This window comes from Aquila chrysaetos, chromosome 2 (assembly GCF_900496995.4).
Source record: "Aquila chrysaetos chrysaetos chromosome 2, bAquChr1.4, whole genome shotgun sequence".
Lineage (NCBI taxonomy): Eukaryota > Metazoa > Chordata > Aves > Accipitriformes > Accipitridae > Aquila > Aquila chrysaetos.
The window spans coordinates 17,245,963-17,263,285 of NC_044005.1; the positions used below are offsets into that span (position 1 = coordinate 17,245,963).

At 42.5% G+C, this 17,323-nt stretch overlaps 1 protein-coding gene across 10 annotated transcripts in view; it reads left to right on the plus strand.

Moving 5' to 3' along the window:
- SYNE3 (spectrin repeat containing nuclear envelope family member 3) overlaps positions 1 to 17,323 on the plus strand; it is an 87,444-nt gene that overhangs the window by 36,012 nt on the left and 34,109 nt on the right. For 9 of the 10 annotated variants that reach the window (XM_030006784.1, XM_030006741.2, XM_030006750.2 and 6 more), the window contains exons 2-8: positions 3,313 to 3,470; positions 6,406 to 6,578; positions 7,020 to 7,329; positions 12,299 to 12,460; positions 13,200 to 13,544; positions 14,716 to 14,852; positions 16,798 to 16,945. In XM_030006784.1, coding sequence (XP_029862644.1) covers positions 3,327 to 3,470; positions 6,406 to 6,578; positions 7,020 to 7,329; positions 12,299 to 12,460; positions 13,200 to 13,544; positions 14,716 to 14,852; positions 16,798 to 16,945 — 1,419 coding nt within the window. In that variant the 5' untranslated portion in view covers positions 3,313 to 3,326. Of the gene's footprint in view, positions 1 to 392; positions 549 to 3,312; positions 3,471 to 6,405; positions 6,579 to 7,019; positions 7,330 to 12,298; positions 12,461 to 13,199; positions 13,545 to 14,715; positions 14,853 to 16,797; positions 16,946 to 17,323 lie in introns of all 10 variants that reach the window. The other variant, XM_030006759.2, reaches the window with a different exon arrangement.

A 17,323-nucleotide genomic window follows, 5' to 3' on the forward strand; every position in this document is an offset into this window, starting at 1 on the left:
GGCACAGTGGGTCCTAGCGACTGAGCCTGTGGCCTGGGACAGGGGCTGTCGCACCACAGTACAGGTGGCCCTTGCAGGTTGGTCTGTGAATGCTGGCTTTGCACAGCTGAACAGTTCAGGTCTATTCCAGGAGCTGCTATGTCTCCTTTGTATTTCTTGTACTGATCACAGCCCTGTATTTCATGTCCAGTATTGCTCAATCATTTAGTCCCAATGATGCAGCAGAAATGGGTTAGATACTGTTGATTCATTAACACTTATCCAATAATAATTTATCCCAGCTTTAGGAGCGTTTGCAGAGAAATTACAGATATTGCTAAATTTCAGATAGTCAACAGCTGTTCTTCCTCCCAAGCAGACAATAAGTCAGAAAACATACTTTTTCCTTGCAGATATGAACCCATGCCTTTAGTGCCTGGGGAGGGTGAGCGGGTTCCAGAACAAAAGACTCCAGGACACTGCAGCTGATTGCTTCAGCCAGGGTCTGGCTGCGCGGCGTGGAGGACAGGACACAGTCAGTCTCAAGAGGCAGCCCAGATCCATGTCAGGTATTGCAGGTCATAACTACCATGGAATCTGCCTGGGCATTGCGTCAGAGTCCATGCTAAATTTAGTCATCTTTATGGTGCTAGGTGTAGGAATTACTTGGTCAAAATCAGTCAACGATGTTATGCAGGCAGTTGGAGTAGCAAAGTATTTATCTTCCATTGCAAACTGGTGAGCTTAACATTGAAATAACATTTTTCATGGCTTCCTGCGTTGACTGCTTACGTGGAACACCTGTATGTGGGATGGGGGTCTCTGTATCTGTGGGTTTGGACAGAAAATCCTTGTGCTTAGGGGAAAGCGGCATGAGGGCAGAGTGTGAGCGGGGTTTTCTTCATGTTAGATGACAGTAGGTTTTCCGCTGCTTCTTAACCATGTTTCATTGCCCTCTACTTCTTGTAAGAAATAGGACTAGGATAACGTAATGTTCCGTATTGGCTACTCCATGACTGGAGTCCTGAAGCCAATTTTAAATTTGATATGGATGTTGCCAGGAATAGACACCTCTCTCAGGAAATGAATGCCACTACTCATCAGAGTCTATCCAGCAAATGTACCGTGAGTTTTTGTTTCACAATAGCATAACTGGAATCACCACAGCTTACACTCGTGCATTCACAAACTATTTGCCTAGAAATGTATGTATGTAACAAGGGAGGTTTTAGGGGATGGTCCCTCTACAACTGCCAGATACAATGAGAAATGTTAATGTGAAAATGAGTTGATCAGTCAGCTACGGAAAAATGTGTGCTCTTTTCTGAGGGTTGGGTTATTATAATTCAGAAACATCAGTTCTGGACCAGTCATAGTTGGAGAAGGACACAGCTATCTAGCAATCCACTGAGAATAACATTACCCCTTTAGCTAGCTTCATCCTTAAGACTCCTGTGATGCAAGTCAATGATTTTAGCTTTAATTATACATCCTGTCATATTTTTTATATTTGAGAGAGGGAGTAGCTGCCCTGTGCCACACCACCCTCACTAAATCCAGTACATCCTGTTCTATTCTTTAATCTTTTCAAGGTAAGGTCACACTTTTTTAAACTGCCTTCTGGCTCTGAGGGTTACAGTTTTGGATTCTGCCCTGACATCTCTCACTTAGGGAGGAATTCCATCTTCCATGCAAATGCAGCTCCGCTTGTCTGCACAGGGGGGTCTGACCCATCCTCTGCTCCAGTAATCCCTGTGGGTAGTACAGTAGCTGCTCTGTAGGTGCAGTTCTCTCGCTCTCTTCTGGGACATGTTGAGCATAAAGCCTGCTAAAGGCTGGGAAGCAACAATTTAAACTGTTTCTGTTGCCAGACATCAGTGTTGTGAACACTAATGTCTTGTTTCCTCTGGTCTAATGTGGAAGAAAATGCAGTGGAAGCTACAGGGGAGGACATCTAATATTGCATAAATCCTTTTACCTCATGAACAGGAACATCGGCAGGATGGTGAGGAGCTTTCTGCCAGTGAGCAGAAGAAGGACGGCTCTCCCTTTGTAAACACTAAACTGCGAAGAGTTAAAGTGGTTACAAAACACCACTGGTCCAGCTTCGCCAAGAGCCGTGCTCTGCCTCTCGCACCAAGCACTTTCTTCCACGTGACTTGTTTCATGGAAACTGAGGGTGCTGCTGTGGAACTGAATTCTGTGCAACAACCTTGGGTTCAGTAATTAAGCCTCAAACTTTGTGCTCCAAAAATATTTCAGTGATGAATAACAAAGAGGAGGAGTATTTTAATTCACAAGAGACACTGACTGCTTGGCTGGCAGTAGTTGCAGGATGTGATCCAAACCCATTTAATGTCAATGGCTATCTTTCTGTTCACTTCAGCAGCGGAGCTGACCTACGGGGGGCTTTGTTATGGTTCATCCTTATTAGTCAAGTTAGTACAGCAGTGCCTAAGGGTGAGCGTAGGATGGCTCTCCTCTATTGTACAGGCACAAAGGAGGCCATCTGAGCAGCAGAGAGCTTATGCTCTGAACAGAGAAGACACAAGGGCACATCAAAAGAGCAACCAACCATCATACCCTCCTGCTGATTGGGAGGGGGCAACAAGAGAGAGGGAGGGGAAATTAAAAACTTGAAGCCTGGTATGGAATAAAAGAGGTGGTAAAAGAAGAAATCCATCAGTGTTGATATTCCCGTGTGATGGCTTGTGAGTAGTTTGTCTTGACAGTTGCTGGCCAATTCCTTTTGTCTCTGTATCCCAGACTCACTGCATGTGCATTCGGATAACCTCTCCATGGTCTCAGCAGAACGAGTTAACTGAGGGCCTAAGCATCTGATCCTGATCTCACCAGCTTTAAAGGGTTTATATACCTCTAAATGAAGTATGTGCTGAAATGCTCTGCTAGTCTGGTGCTTGGTGCTCAGTACGTGAGCCTGGAAGGGCATAGGGAGAGTTTTGTACTGACTAGGCTCTGGGAAGAAACAGAAAGTGTTTGTGATTGGTGTAGCCAGTCTGGAATACACCACAAACACCAGATTAATCTAATTTGAAAGCTTTGAATTAAATCTGTTTACTGTAATGGACCCTCCCACAGTTCCCCACCTTCTTTTTGTTTCCTGGTATATTTTCATTTGGGAAAGCTGCACTGTGAATGTGTTTTCTGTGCTCAACTGACTCATGATACTGCTACATTTTTTGGTATTATCGTTAAAAATGAAAGCCACAACATCATTAGCTTTTCTCCCTTGCTCCTTTAGATTGCCTTGAATGCATTCCAGTTTAGGTCTTAACTAAAACCTACCTACTTCCCTGTTTCTTACACTTTCAGCTTCTTCGAATGCAATGACTCAGCAGCTACAGGATGAATTTGACAGTAGTGTGGAGAATGCAGAAGCTTGGATGAAGGCCATCCAAGAGAGACTCAGGATCAATGACAACACCAAGGGACCTCGATCTGCCCTAGAAGCCAGACTGAGAGAGACTGAGGTAAGGGAAGAGTGATGTAGCAGTTCAGAGGCGGCTGTCACTGCTGCCATTGTTACAGCAGTTATTGCTGTGAGCTCTGGAGTTTTCCATTAGGAAACTGTCAGCTGCCCCTGCTTGCTGGAATATTGGTCCTGTGTGGATGGGTTTACATCACTATTCTTCCTAGTTTTTCCACCTGCAAAATGTTTACAGACATAGAAGGAGAGGATGGCAATTTGATATCAAAGGCTTCCAAGCTTTTCAGATTGATTTGGAAGACTAGCAGCAGGTTTGGCAGGCTAAAGTGTTTAAACTCTCCTATGAGCATGCTCAAACCTGAAACAGTTGAGTCCCTGCTTGCAGTTACCAGATAGTGATTTGCAGAAGCCCAGCGTGTAGTACGAGAGAGTCAGATCACGTTAGTGTTCCATCTCCTGCAGAACTCTGGCACTGACAGAGAAAGATTGCAGTGTCCTAGTAATGGGCTGTTTTAGAGTAATTCCCTTGTCCTTTTCCATAAACCCTGATGATAAGAGAGTTTACAGCTCCCCTTTATAATCTGTCTAATGAAAAGGTAAATGTTTTCATTTTTTTCTGGTCTTAATCTCTTGTATAACTCTTCTCACAGAGATCCTGTTGCAGATCGTGCCTGCTCTCTTACTGTGATTTCACATTAATTAACTTCAGTTTTACTAGATGTTATCTTGTTCTTATAATCTCAGAGAATGAAACACAGCTGTTTGTCCCATCTCTACCATTCATGATTAGAGGGAGTGGTGGTGTTTCTATGATTAACATTGAAACTATTCTTATAATTGTATTATCTTTAATTCCAGCTAGTCTGTTCTTTAAATAGCCAAATCTTTCCCATCATTATTTACCCAAATGTCTTTCTTTTTGTGTGTCTGCTCATGTTTGGACTGCCTTTTCTAAAGTTTAACAACTCAAAAAAAAAAAAAACCCATTGCAGGCTTACATGGAGGACAAGGTAGTTTACATGATGGTACTGCAATGTCTTCAGCCTTTTTCCTTAACTGTGGCCCATTGGAGGCTGGATCTTGGCTCTGGCATAATATAGAGACTGTTCATGGCGTGATGGATGATGGCTGGAGTTGCATGTCAGTCATGAAAATCTGAAGTATTTCCTCTTGGTCTATAGATTTATTTCTGCCCTTAAATTATTTTCACGCTTTCCTTTTGTCTGGGAAACTATGGTATGTACAGTCTCAAAAAACATGCAAGAAACACAGAAACTTCAGTAGGGGAAGTGGTAGTTTGGCAAAGAAAGTGCATTCATGGCAGAGATAACAAGATGTAAGGTTTAGAGGTTTGTGGTGATTTAATATGGACTGAACTGAAGCCTGTTGACTTCTGTGGGCTTTGGAGGAGGTCTATAACATGCAAAAAATAATGTTAGAAGATTTTTTCAATTCAGACTTTGGAAATTCATCATTCTAAAGAATAACAAGTGTCTGTTCTCTCCTCCTGTGTGTACCTTATTCACCTCCTGCTCCCTCATCCTGCCTCCTTTCTGGGCCTGGCTTCCATGTCCAGCTCACATGTCCTTGTGATATGCTTGCTGCTTCACCTATTGGCTGTTTTCAAATCCAGTGATCATTTTTCAGCTCCTTTTTTGCATCTGGCTTGCCTTTTTTTCATGCTTCCTTCCTGTGGTTTATTTTCTGTTAATTTGTTAATCAAAATGCCAGCCAAAGATACCAATCATTTAAAAAACAGATTTGAAGAAGAAAAATGCCTGTATAGCCACTGCTTTCTCTCCAGCTGTTGTTTGCTTTCACTTGCTGGAAAAATGTCAGGCTTAGAATACAGCTTTACTCTTAAATTTTTGCTGTCAGGTGATAGCTATGGCTTTTATTTTTTCTCTTTGCCCTACCCTTTGCCCTGCTTTCCTAGATTCTTTTAATCACACTTTTCATAACAGATAGTTTGTCCCAACACCTGTTTTTACATCACATGCAGATGTGCTGTGTACATGCCAAAAGAACAGTCTTTTCCCAGAATGTGAGACTGGAAATCCAAAGGCCTGTGATTTGGTCTCACCTTTGCAATAACTGCCATGATTTTTTTTGAACAAATCCCCCAGGCCTAATATGTCCAAAAGTAGTTGCTGATTCTGAACCTCTCTGTGTTTTCATTATAGAAGCCTTTTACTTGAAACTTGAAAGCCTGCAGTTTGCCAGGAGTTTGTGGAATAACAGCAAGAAAAGCTAATCTGATGGTATCAGAAGTTTGGATAAAGTGATGCTGAAAGCTGACATCCAAATTGGGACATAATTATTCTGTTACATTATATAGAACTTGTGCTGATTTTCCACCTCTGGGTAGAGGAAGAGAGTCTACTTAAAATTAGATGGCTTAACTTTCAGTTCCTGGCATTCTGATTTGTGCAAGATACACGTTTTCACCAATTCATAACTTAAAAATTTAGGGTCAAAGCAAAATTTGGTAGCAAGCAGAAAATTCCACTAGTTAATTTCTCTTGGCTTGTTTTCTGAGCCAACTTTTATTTGCAGTAGGAAGCCTTTTTAATATGCTTCATAATTTCTTATAGTAGAGCTTAAAATTGAGATGGTGCAGCGTACCCTGTGGAGATTGCCTCTACGCTCTTTGGCAGGTGGGGAGAGCAACTGGCATGTGGCAACGTGGTGCTATAACTTTATAACAGCAATGGAAACACAGCCACAGATATTTGATAGAAGATGATCGTTTTTTTGTAGCTAACTTAAATGTTTTTCAACTCCTATGTGGTTTTCAATTAAATTCAGTCCTTTAGGATGTTTAAGAATAAACAAGTCTGAAGAAAAGTTCATATTTTCCTTCCAGGAGAGGCTTTGCAGCAGAGACTTCATGATTCCTGGGTAAAAACAAAGTTTAAATTTCATCAATTATACTTGCTTTCTTTTCATGCTTTCAGTCTCACTTGTTTTTCTCATAGAAAATACGTGCACTGGAACCAGAAGGCAGCTTGAAAATGGACTTGATTCTTGTGAAGGCAGATGCTGCTCTTCGCAGCATCAGTGAGGATAAGAAGCATGAGGTACTATCTAAACTGAAAGACATTAAAGCCTTGTGGGAAGAGACAGCCATATACATTACTCACTGTCACAGGTAAGACAAATGTACTTTTTGCACAAGACTGCTATTTGGTGTGTTGAGGCAGTTGTCTCATCCAGTGCTTTCATGAAGTGTTTCCTGCCTCTCTCTGCTGCCTGGATTGTAGATAGCAATCATTGCTAATCCCAGTCCCATAAGCATGTTGGGGACTGTGTGGGGAGAGAGGGTCAGTGGGACCTCAGTGCTCTCTGTCTTCACAGCCCAGCCCACCTCATGGTCTGGAATGATGAGTTTGGCCAGGCACAAGGACCTTGTACAGAATATTTCCTCCCCAGAGCAGGGAGGACCTGGGAAGTGAATCCGGACCCTCTGAAGTCAGAGCAGCTTAAAATTGCTGAGAACCTTGTCCTTTGCTTTGAAGGCTTTTGAGCTTGCCAGTCTCCACTGCTCCCATCATAATTTCATCTAACTCATCTCTCTTGCTCTCCCCAACAGCCGTATTGAGTGGGTCTGGCTGCACTGGAGTGAGTACCTGAAAGCCCAAGATGAGTTTTACGCGTGGATTCACAACATGAGGGTGACCTTGGAGCCTGACATTGAGTTGCAGCTTGGTTTAAAGGAGAAGCAGTGGCAGCTGAGCCATGCTCAGGTTCTGCTGAATGATGTCTTAAATCAGTCAGTCCTGCTGGAAAGATTGCTAGAGGAAGCTGCTTCCTTGTTCAGCAGGATAGGTGACCCCAGCGTTGATGAGGATGTTCAGAAGAAAATGAGGGTGGAATATGAAGGAATCAGGGAAGAAGCTCAGGTACACCTATAAAGAGTGGGAGGTGTTCAGATTTCACCAATATACAGTATTGTTTGCTATCTGCTTCTTGAGTGATGGGCCTTACCTGGTAGGACTGCAAAAAGAAACAGAGCTGAGGACCCGTTCTTTCAGTCAGTGGACTGTTTGCAACAGTCGTCATGTCCCAAGATAAGCTGTTAATTGGGATGCTCTTACACTGCACTTTATAGTATGTTGTTGTAAAGTAACTGTAAACTGCTTGGTGTGACCTAGTGAATATTGGTTTAGGTCATCTCTGTATAAAGTTTGAATTGTTCCTTGTCTTTCAGCACATTAGTGATCCTTGTATAACCAGATGCAAAGTACCTATTCCCAGAGCCAAGGAATATTACATGCATGCACCCTTGTTGGAGGAAGTAGCATTTGTCCAGATCCAGAGCTGCACTCCCTGCCTGCAGAACTGGGAAACACGGAGGTGGGAGTCAGCTCTGGCCCAGCACTGAGCTCAACTAGCCAGTTCCAGTATCTGAAAGATTTTCACTGCACACAGATACTAATTCTTGCCTGATGCTGATCTTCCAGCTTGAACAGTTGTTAGATAGGCTCGTGTAGGACATCTTAGTTCATCTTTCAATGCCAGTGATTTCCTTTGACCCTATTCCCAGGTAAAGATTTCAGATAAGGCTCATACTTTTCACTTCTAAAACTCAGGTAAAGACAGGATTGGGCCCTGTGGCGTGGCTGAAGGAGAAAAGAATTCAGTTTCTTACTAGCCTATATCAATAGAAGTACTCAAAGGGATATTTGAAATATATATAGACACATCTATCCCAAGCATATAGAGATTAAAATCTAGTGTTTGTCTCACAGTGGCTTCCAGGAGTTCCATAGGCTGGAATTACCTGGTGCAAATACAAATAATTTTCATTACATTGGTTCTGCTATCAGCCTCTGTCATAATGTTGCCTTCTATTTGTTCCCACACCTACACCACAGTCCAGAACTGGAGCCTGACAGTGATGTGTGCTCTGCCTCCCTGGGTGATGTTTTACAAAGCTAACTTAAGATCACACTGGAACAGCAACACTGGGATGCTCATGCCATTGCTCGGTTTGCTCTACAGATACTTTTTCCATTTAAAAAAAAATGCCCCGAACCCCAAAACAACAAAAAAAAACCCCAAGGTGGCACCTTTCGTGAGCATGAAATTCAGATATTTTTTAGCCATAAAGATAAAACTACTGCTAATAAGTGTCTCCAAAAACCAGAGTATGTTTGGAAATTCTGTAACTGCAGCTGCCATAGAGAGGCTGTAAAGCCACCAACAGACATTTGACATTCTCATTCACTCCCTTCTAACCAAGATTTTTCTTTGGTTTTGAAGCAGGAGACAGTCATTAACTATTTTAATAAGGCAGTTATTTGAAACAAGTAATTTGAATACTCAAAGCCAGAATGGGACCTCTCTCAAACTGGTTTTACATACTCTAATTTCTCTAACTGACTTGGATACATGCTGGTGTAAATGAGATCAGGAAGTGGCTCATAGTACTTAGGCAAAATATGTCTTTATGTCTCCAGCCAACTGAAATGCTAGAAAAATCTTTTCTTTGGCATTGGTTACAAATACCACATTTCATAGAAGGATGGAGTGAGAGAATGCAGCTAAGAAATCCCTCTTTCAGGAGGTGTGGAACAAAGAAGGGAGTTGGGAAGCCTTGGATTTTGCAACTAAAGTAAACGCAGAGTTCATTAACTAATGCCAAGGTTACAAGCACCTTGGGAATCGTGATGGAAAGTGTAATACTAGTTAGAAAAACCCTGCCACCTCTTCCAACAGGAGGGAGGAATGAATGAAAGAGACGCAGGAGTTGTAAGGGGATTGCTCTGGCCCCTCACATGATGAGAGGCCAGGCTAAATGTGACTTGCAGATGCCAGCTGCATGCCTGAGCTGCCTCCCAGAGGAGGCTCGCTGGTGTTTGTAGATTACACTTGTGTTTGAAGAGCATTTTTAGATCCCGTGCAGTTGTCCAGCTCTATCAGAAGGCAAACTCTTAGACAGTGTATCTTAAATGGTTTGCCTGTGACATTGCTTCTCTGGTATGAGCAAATGGTGGGGTTTTTTTCTTTCTTAGTGCTAACGTGTCCCAAATTTTAAAAGTACATTATTTTCTTTTAATTACATTGACAGGAATATTTTTAGATGTGGCAGCCATTTCCTACATGCTTTCCCTTGCCTAGTAAAATACCAATATGCAGAGGTAGATGGTTGTGGGTTTTAGCATAAATGATGACTGAAGATGGTAAGAAAAGTTATGACACACTGTATGTTGATGTTTAGTCAAATACATGAAATATGTCGGAGCACATCAGGTGAATTTCAGTCCATGTTGTCTCTGTTAACTGAAACCTAAATATTTATAATGCCAACCCTCACATACCCTAGAGCTAAGACTAAAAGCGCCAGGAAAGGCTACAGGAACTTTCTGTACTCTACTCGAGATGCCACAGAGGGACTTAAAGCAGGAACTTCCTTTATGTGCTCTAGATTGCCTTCCAGAGGAGGCTCATTTGCCTTTGCTGACTGTAAGGGGAGCTTAGGGGAGAGGGTTTCCTATGCCTCTTTGAGTACCCAGGGCTCGGCATATCGTGCCCAGCCCCATCTCTTCCTCTGCAGCCCATGGCAAACCTGTTCTTTTCCTGTCAGTGCTCTCACTCTTTTCAGGGCCATGTTCTTGCTTAACGTCTCCTCACTTTAACCAAGTGCATGTGGAGATTGAGTTTAACGCTGTCCTGCTCTCTGAACAGCTAACCTAACAGAAGCAAGTGATACCGTATTTTCCACCATTAGAAAGTTTCCCTGCCTAACCCCTTGGGGGAGCGCTCAGCCAGCTCTTTGTAAGCCTTTTGTTTGACAGCTAGCACAGCCTGTCCAGACCCACGGCATCTCTTTCTTGACCTCACTGAGCAGCAGGAGTATCCAAACTGTGCGTTCCTTTGTTTTGGCTGAATAGCTTGGCTGAGGGTGGGTCATTTCAACTTCCTTTTTAACCTTCTGTATATTAGCATAAGACTTTCTAGTTTAATAATAGCTCCACTTTGTTACTCTGACTTGCTCCCTTTGGAGCTTCTGTCAGTGCAACAAATTAGCCTAATTCCCTGGAATCAATAAGCTTGGGCTGACTTGTATCATTTCGATGTTTAGCCCGCTTACACTGCTATAAGATTGCATTCTTCACGTCCCTAAGGTCAAGATGAGAATCGTTTAACCTGTATGCGCCTCTGCAGATTTGAGAATCAAGGCAAGGGGTTTTAGCAAACAAGTGAGGTGTTGTCCTGGATACATCTTGGCCACAGAAGTCTGCAGTCATAATTCTGCTTTTTGGTCTCATCCAAACCCATGTTTGCATAGGTTGTGCTATTAAAGGTCCTGCCCTAATAAGTGGGGAGCATTTCATCATCCATGGGAAGCAGTTGTCCCTTAGCTGTCCCTGTTTTGTCCCAAAGCAAGTCAACTAACTTTAGGGGAGTCACTCTTGATTTGCACAAGTCAGCAGAGATTGCAGTGGCAGTGTGGAAAACAAACTGGTGTGGTGCCACCTGGAGAGTGGTGGCTTTGTACTGCACCGTGGGCATAACCTGTCCCAAAGGTGAAAGGCAAAGTCCCAGAGGGACCACCGCCGCACAGCACACGGGAGATCCCATGGTGACTGATGCTTATGCCACCCTTCTGCTGGCCTGGCTGGAGAAAGGCTGCCAGGACGGTGATGGCCCACTGCCACCTCAGGCAGGTTGATGGGTGTTGGGACATACCCAGAGCCTCACAGAGACAAGGGAAATGCAGAGGGTACTTTGAAATTCTGCCCACCATTGCAGCTATTACCCTGCTGTCTGTGGAGGGCAGCTGGGATGAAGCTCTGCTCAGAGGCATGGGATGTGTCCCATGTAACGCAAAATGAAACTCAGCCCGTTGTCTGTGACAGCAAAGCCTCTCAAGGGTGCTGCAAGCACTGAATGGATTGCACAAGGAACAATTTTTTTCTAATGTAACCATAGCATACCTCAGTTGCTCTCCATGCCAACCGATGAAGGGCAAGAAAACATCAGTCTGATTTTGTAGGAAATAATACTTAAATTGGATATTATACTAGTGAAACAACAGAGCAGGATTCCTCGTGATTTGTGTAAAATTTCCTTCGGCAAGGCCTAAACTTCAGCTGACAAACAAGGATAGTCTGAGCAAATGTGACTCTGCCTTCTTGTGAGGCATGCCAGACTGAATCAGTTGGGAGCAACTCATGATGTGCAGGCCCCTGTAAGTTCAGGGATTGTTGGTTATAGGGTGCACACACAGTAACTCAGAAAATGAAGCTTTCTTCCCATAGGCTTAAATTTGCTTCCAGGGTCTGTGATACCACCACAGGATAGTTTGTGATCTGCTAATTGAATAAGTATGAAAGTTCCTGGGCTATATGATTGAAGGTGATGGTCAGTTTCTGTACAGCCTGCTTAAACAATGAACACTTTAAAACAATTTGCATGCCCCTAGCACAGTCTCTCTTATGCTTATTTTGAGAGACAGACAAAGTCAATCTGTTGTGTGCTCATCTTTTATTTTTAACCAGCATGGGGAAGATAACTGCTTGTCTCCCAAACTAAAAACCAGAAATGGACTTCTATCTTTTTCCTTTTTCTAATGAGAGAATAGGAAATTTTGGAAAGGAGAGGCTAGAAATTCACCTGAGAGGACCTTCCAGTTTTTCTCCTCGGAGGCTAGCCACTGAGAGCCTGCAACACGACCCAGATGGGGACAAGCCTTGATGTACTTTTGCGTTCTGTTTCTTGAGGTGAATGGTGAATTCCTGTGGAGGCCAAGTGCTATCGGGGCTCACAGAAAGGGACTCTTGTTTATAAATTCTGGGTTACAGTATAAAGGAAGAAGAGCCAGATAAGCACTGTCCTTATGGCTTCTGATGTCTCTTGTTACAGAGCAGAGTGAAACTGCTTGAAAAGATAACCAAGGAACATGAGCAGTACAGCGCTAACGTCAACCAGTTTCAATCGTGGCTGAATGGTGTGACAGAAAGATTAAACTGGTGCATTGGAGAAGCAACCAAGTCTTCAGCAGAGGACAAGTTAAAGGCACTGAAGGTCCTTAAACAATATAATTCTAACAAGGAGCTAGGATTGTGTGTTCTTCATGCCTGTATATGTTTCTCAAACCACACAAGGGTGTACTTGAGAAAAGAATTCCACAAACAAAGCAAGGTGGTGATTGAAACATGGGCTAGGGGAGAAGAGTTGTATCAGGTCCTAAAACTATTAGTACATAATGGTTCTTCCAGCTGTAGAATGAGTCACAGGCTGGTCAGTTTTGTTTTTCTTGAAGCCTGATCTATGGTTATGTGATTCTTTGAGGATCTTGCCCTTTAAACTTGTTTAAATGAATGGTAAACATGATCCAAATAGAGCCTGAAGGCTCACAGGTTTTGAGAGATTAAAGCTGGTGACAAAAATACCAGTTCTGAGAACAGTATCCAATATTTTGGTGCTACTGCTTAAACTGTTTAGCTTTAAATCTCTCAGAGATCTGACTATTAGTATTTCTTAGTGCCTGCAGCTCCTGTTTTCTTTGTCAGGGACCTCAGGTGACAAATATTGATGAAAATCAAGCCAGTATTTTCAGAAACACAGCAGTTAGTATTACTCAAAAGGCAGTCAAATGACCAACCCTGGCTTCTGGTCACTTGAAAAGAGACATACTTTGAAATAAGAAGTGAAGAACAAAATATGTACAACCAGGAGAGGTGGTCTTTTTTTCCTACTGCTTGCAGCTTTTTCCCCAACTTCCAATTCCTGCAGCTAATCTTTATTTAATTTCTTTCTGCAGGAAATTGCCAAAAACATTAGGAGTGGTGGAAAGAAGTGGAAGCACCTTGAAAATCAGTGTGCAGAGGTGATTCAGAATACCTCCCCACTTGGAGCTGAGAGAATGAAGGATGAACTCGAAGAGCTAAAAAAAGCTTTGGAGAAGTTGAAACTGCTGAGTAGTGAGGAGGAGGAGAGATGGCTCAAGATCCAACAGTCAGAAAGTGCCTATAAGTCCCAAGCCAGACAATTAGAAGCAGATGTCCAGGAGTTGAGAAAAGATCTACAGAGACTAGAAAATGATCTGGAACCTGGGGAAGGGGAAAAGACCGAAGATGAGTTTGTAACTCTGTGGAGAAAATGCAATGTAAGTTGTTACCCTTTGTATGCCTAAAACCAGCAGGATTGAGCGCAGTCATGGATTGAACATGCATAGTCACATCCAACAGGTGCCTCTCCCGTTGGTTAAAGGTGATAAGGAAAGAGTATGAGTGTGTATGAAACAGACTGAGGAAAATGTGAATAGCAACAATGGAATCAACTATTCTAAACTTTACCTCACTCTGCACAGAGGGAGCGGGGTTGGAGGATGTGTTGGAGTTTGTGTCTTGAGTTCAAAGGGACCATATGCAAAAAGAGCACAATACAGAGTGAACAGCACCATTTGCTCTACTTAAAAAGACGCAGGAAAATAATGCCTCAGTGTATACACAAATACATACATACATACCCACACACAAATACGTATATTTCTGGGGTATTTGGTAAGACCATTTCTATATTATATCCTTCATCTGTGTAACGTGGGTACCTGTATTCCTTTACCAGCAGAGACATCTTGATTCCTAAGAAGTCCCAGTTTGTAGCAATCCAGCGTTTACACCAAAATCAATCTGTTGCAAAAACGAGTGCAAAAAGTTTGTCACACATAAAGTGGATAAGAATCTTTATCACTCATTTCCTCTTGAGGGCTGGTTTTGCATTTATTATCTCTTCTCAAAATGCCTTTCATTGCTATTTGTGTGTCTAGAACTCAGCAGGACTAGCTGGGAAAAGTATATGCAAAAAGAATCCGCAAAATACAGACTGGTTCAATCCAGCTACATTTGCATGGTTTTTTGTTGGTTTTGTTTCCCTACGTCACCCTAGAATTAACATTCTGTATATGTGAGTCTTTGAGAAAGATCTGTTCATGCAAACAGATGCAGTTAAGACCGCTCCAGAAATGCATCTCATGTTATATACTGCAATCAGTGAACTGAAACTGGGCCTGTTTGTGATTCACTCTGTTCAAACAGTGAACACTGCAGATCAGATGCAGAGGCTATGCAGTGTGAGGAGAGGAGAGCAAGCCTGACGGAACAAAACTGTTCCTGAGAATGTTTTCTTCTGCCTTAGCAAAGTCCATATTCCTTACAACCAGGAAAAAAGGCAGCAGAAAGGGGACTTGGGAATACCCTGAGAGACAGCCTTATATCTTCATTTCATGTGCCAGACACTACATAAGGTGTGATCTGTTCATTATTTTTATGATTAAGGCAACGAGAGCAGCTCTGGCCGCAGAAGAGTCCAAGGTTGAGAGGCTGAAGGCTCAGCTTAAAGAACTGCTACGGTTTTCCCAAGACGTGCAGCCACATGCTGAGAGTGTTGTCTCTGCAATACAGCAGTATCAAAGGTAGTGTGAAGTCTGATTATGCTGGGGAGGTAGGGGGCATCTTCTCCCTGGCATTGAAGGGATTGACAAGGGCCTAAGAAAAAACTGATATGCCATCTGATTGCAGGTGACGGGTAGAAAAGAAAGGCTTCTACTAATTACATCCGCCTCCACATTTCAATAAACCTGTAATTTTAGCCATTTGCTAGGAGCTGTAGGCTGCTGGCCGTTTTCAAGCAGTGATCTTGCATCATTAATGTTGTGTATGGTTTGAAGAAAATTAGATTGTTAGCAGCTAATTTGATCTTCTTAGCATTTTATAATAATACTTTATGTATTTTGCTTGCCTTTCATGACAGCAACTAGAAAATCAGGACAGAAGCTGTAGTAGTAAACGGTTCAGAAGAATTATGGCCCTCCCTTACTGAGTTTGTTGTGGTGACTCATCAGCCTTAGCAATTATTTGGCAGAGTTTATTCCCCTTCTCCTGGCAGCATACATGCATGATTCCTGTTTTCAACTTGCCTTGGGTTGGAAACTCTGAAAGTTTAGCCTCTCCCCAGACCTCAGTGTTTCCGTTTCCAGGCTGCCTGGAATCAGGAAGTAAAGAAGCTGCAGCAAATTTTGCAAACTAGAAGAAGGGATCTTTTTTCTTTAAGGAAAAAGGTCAGTTTTTTTACTGTATCCAAGCTTATTTTCCTCTGTCCAGTGCACAGTATGCTGTCCTGCTGAAAGAGTTATAGGTCATTATGGGAAAGGATTTAAGTTTAAAAACTAACAAGTAAACGATGTTGAAAGAGAAGCAGAGAAGGCAGGGGACTTGCCTCTGAGTAGAAAATGGCAGCTGCTCTTTTGCCAGCTTCTCTCCAAATCTTCTTTCCGAAGTCTGGCAGCTTCATGCTGAGCCTGGCAGGGGCAGCAGAGCAAATGGCAAAGGACGTGTAATGTCAGAACTTTCTATTTGTGGAGCTTTTGGCCTCTGCAAGCTTGCCTTTGTTTAGCTCCGTAACGTCCCAGTGACACAGGTAAGATTATTGTTTCTGGTTTTATAGAAAGGTGGTATTAATCTTGATTGGCATTGCTCTTGCCTGCCCGTCTTGTGAATTTGCAGGATACTGTTCCCATGTAAACATATAGTTTGAGCTTCATTCTGCCATATCAAATAGGATTCTGCAAACTGGGAGATCAGGAAAGCTGAGAAAAACAGGAGGCGGCTGCATGGGGTGTGTCACTGCTAGGCCTTGTTACTCAGCTGTATTTTGGATAAGCCTTTGTAAGAGAAGCCTGGATATTTAATGAATGTGTGCGGATTATTATTTTTTTTTAAATATATATATACACATATGTAGCTATGCATGTATGTGTATACATATATATAAAAATACAAAGCTTTTATCAGAATCACCTATATATGTTAATATAAATACAAGCAGTTCTGCAAGATTAAATAAACTTATATCTGAAAAAAACATGTATTTTCCTCTTTTTGTAGGTAACATAGTGTGATCAAAGATTTCTTAATGTAATTTTTTAAAGGAACAAAGACTCAGTAATATGTAAAACAATACAGGCAACTGCAGTTAAATTCTAGACACTCTTGGCTTGTTCCTCCAATCAGTCAGGGAGACTGCTGTGATAATATGATTTGTTAAATCATGCTGGTGATAGAAGCCAAGAAAGATCACATGCAAGGGGAGCCTGCTGGCTGCTAGAAAGGCAAAGTAATTCCTGATACACAGTTGCACAAGAGACAAATGTGTCTACGGCATCTAAATAAAGTTTTGTCAGATGTCTCTGAGCAGCTGTCGGTATGCAACACCAGGCTCAGACAGTAAAAAAGACTGAGGCTTTTGTGTTGGATACAGTTTACACACGAGTATTGTGTTAATTCATGCCTTGATGAATAGGATGTTTGGACTTGGATTTCTTTGTAATCCTTCTCTCGGCTGTCACTTTATCCTTGCAGTGTTAGAGGCAAGACATCTAAAATGAGCGCTGATACAGAAACCCAACTGAGGCGACTCTTCCAAAATCCCCTGCAAGAATTTCAACAGTGGAAGCCATCGATCCAGATGCTCCTGGAGACTCCAGAGCCAGCGCTGGCTCACATAGAGGTAGCAAACCTGTTACTGAGTTCAGAAACTGATACTTGGTTTGTGTTTGTCCAAGCTATGCCAGCAGCTGCCTGCAGCAGCTGGAAGGGCCTTTCCAGTATGGCAGGAAACCCCCCAGTATGGAGGTCAATACTTAGCTCTAGCTGTAGCAGAATGTCTTATTTTCTGCCTTCCATTGGGTTAACTGGAGTTGTCAACTGAATAGGCTGAATTAAAGTGCTAGATATCTTTAACAATGATGATAATATTGTTTAGCATTAGCCGAGATCTCCCTAGATGGGAAGTCTGTGGACTCTTGTTAAGAAGTGTGTATTAATATAGTCGTGGGATTATAATGCATGATTTCTGCGTGTGCCCAGCAAGGTGTGTTTGTTACTT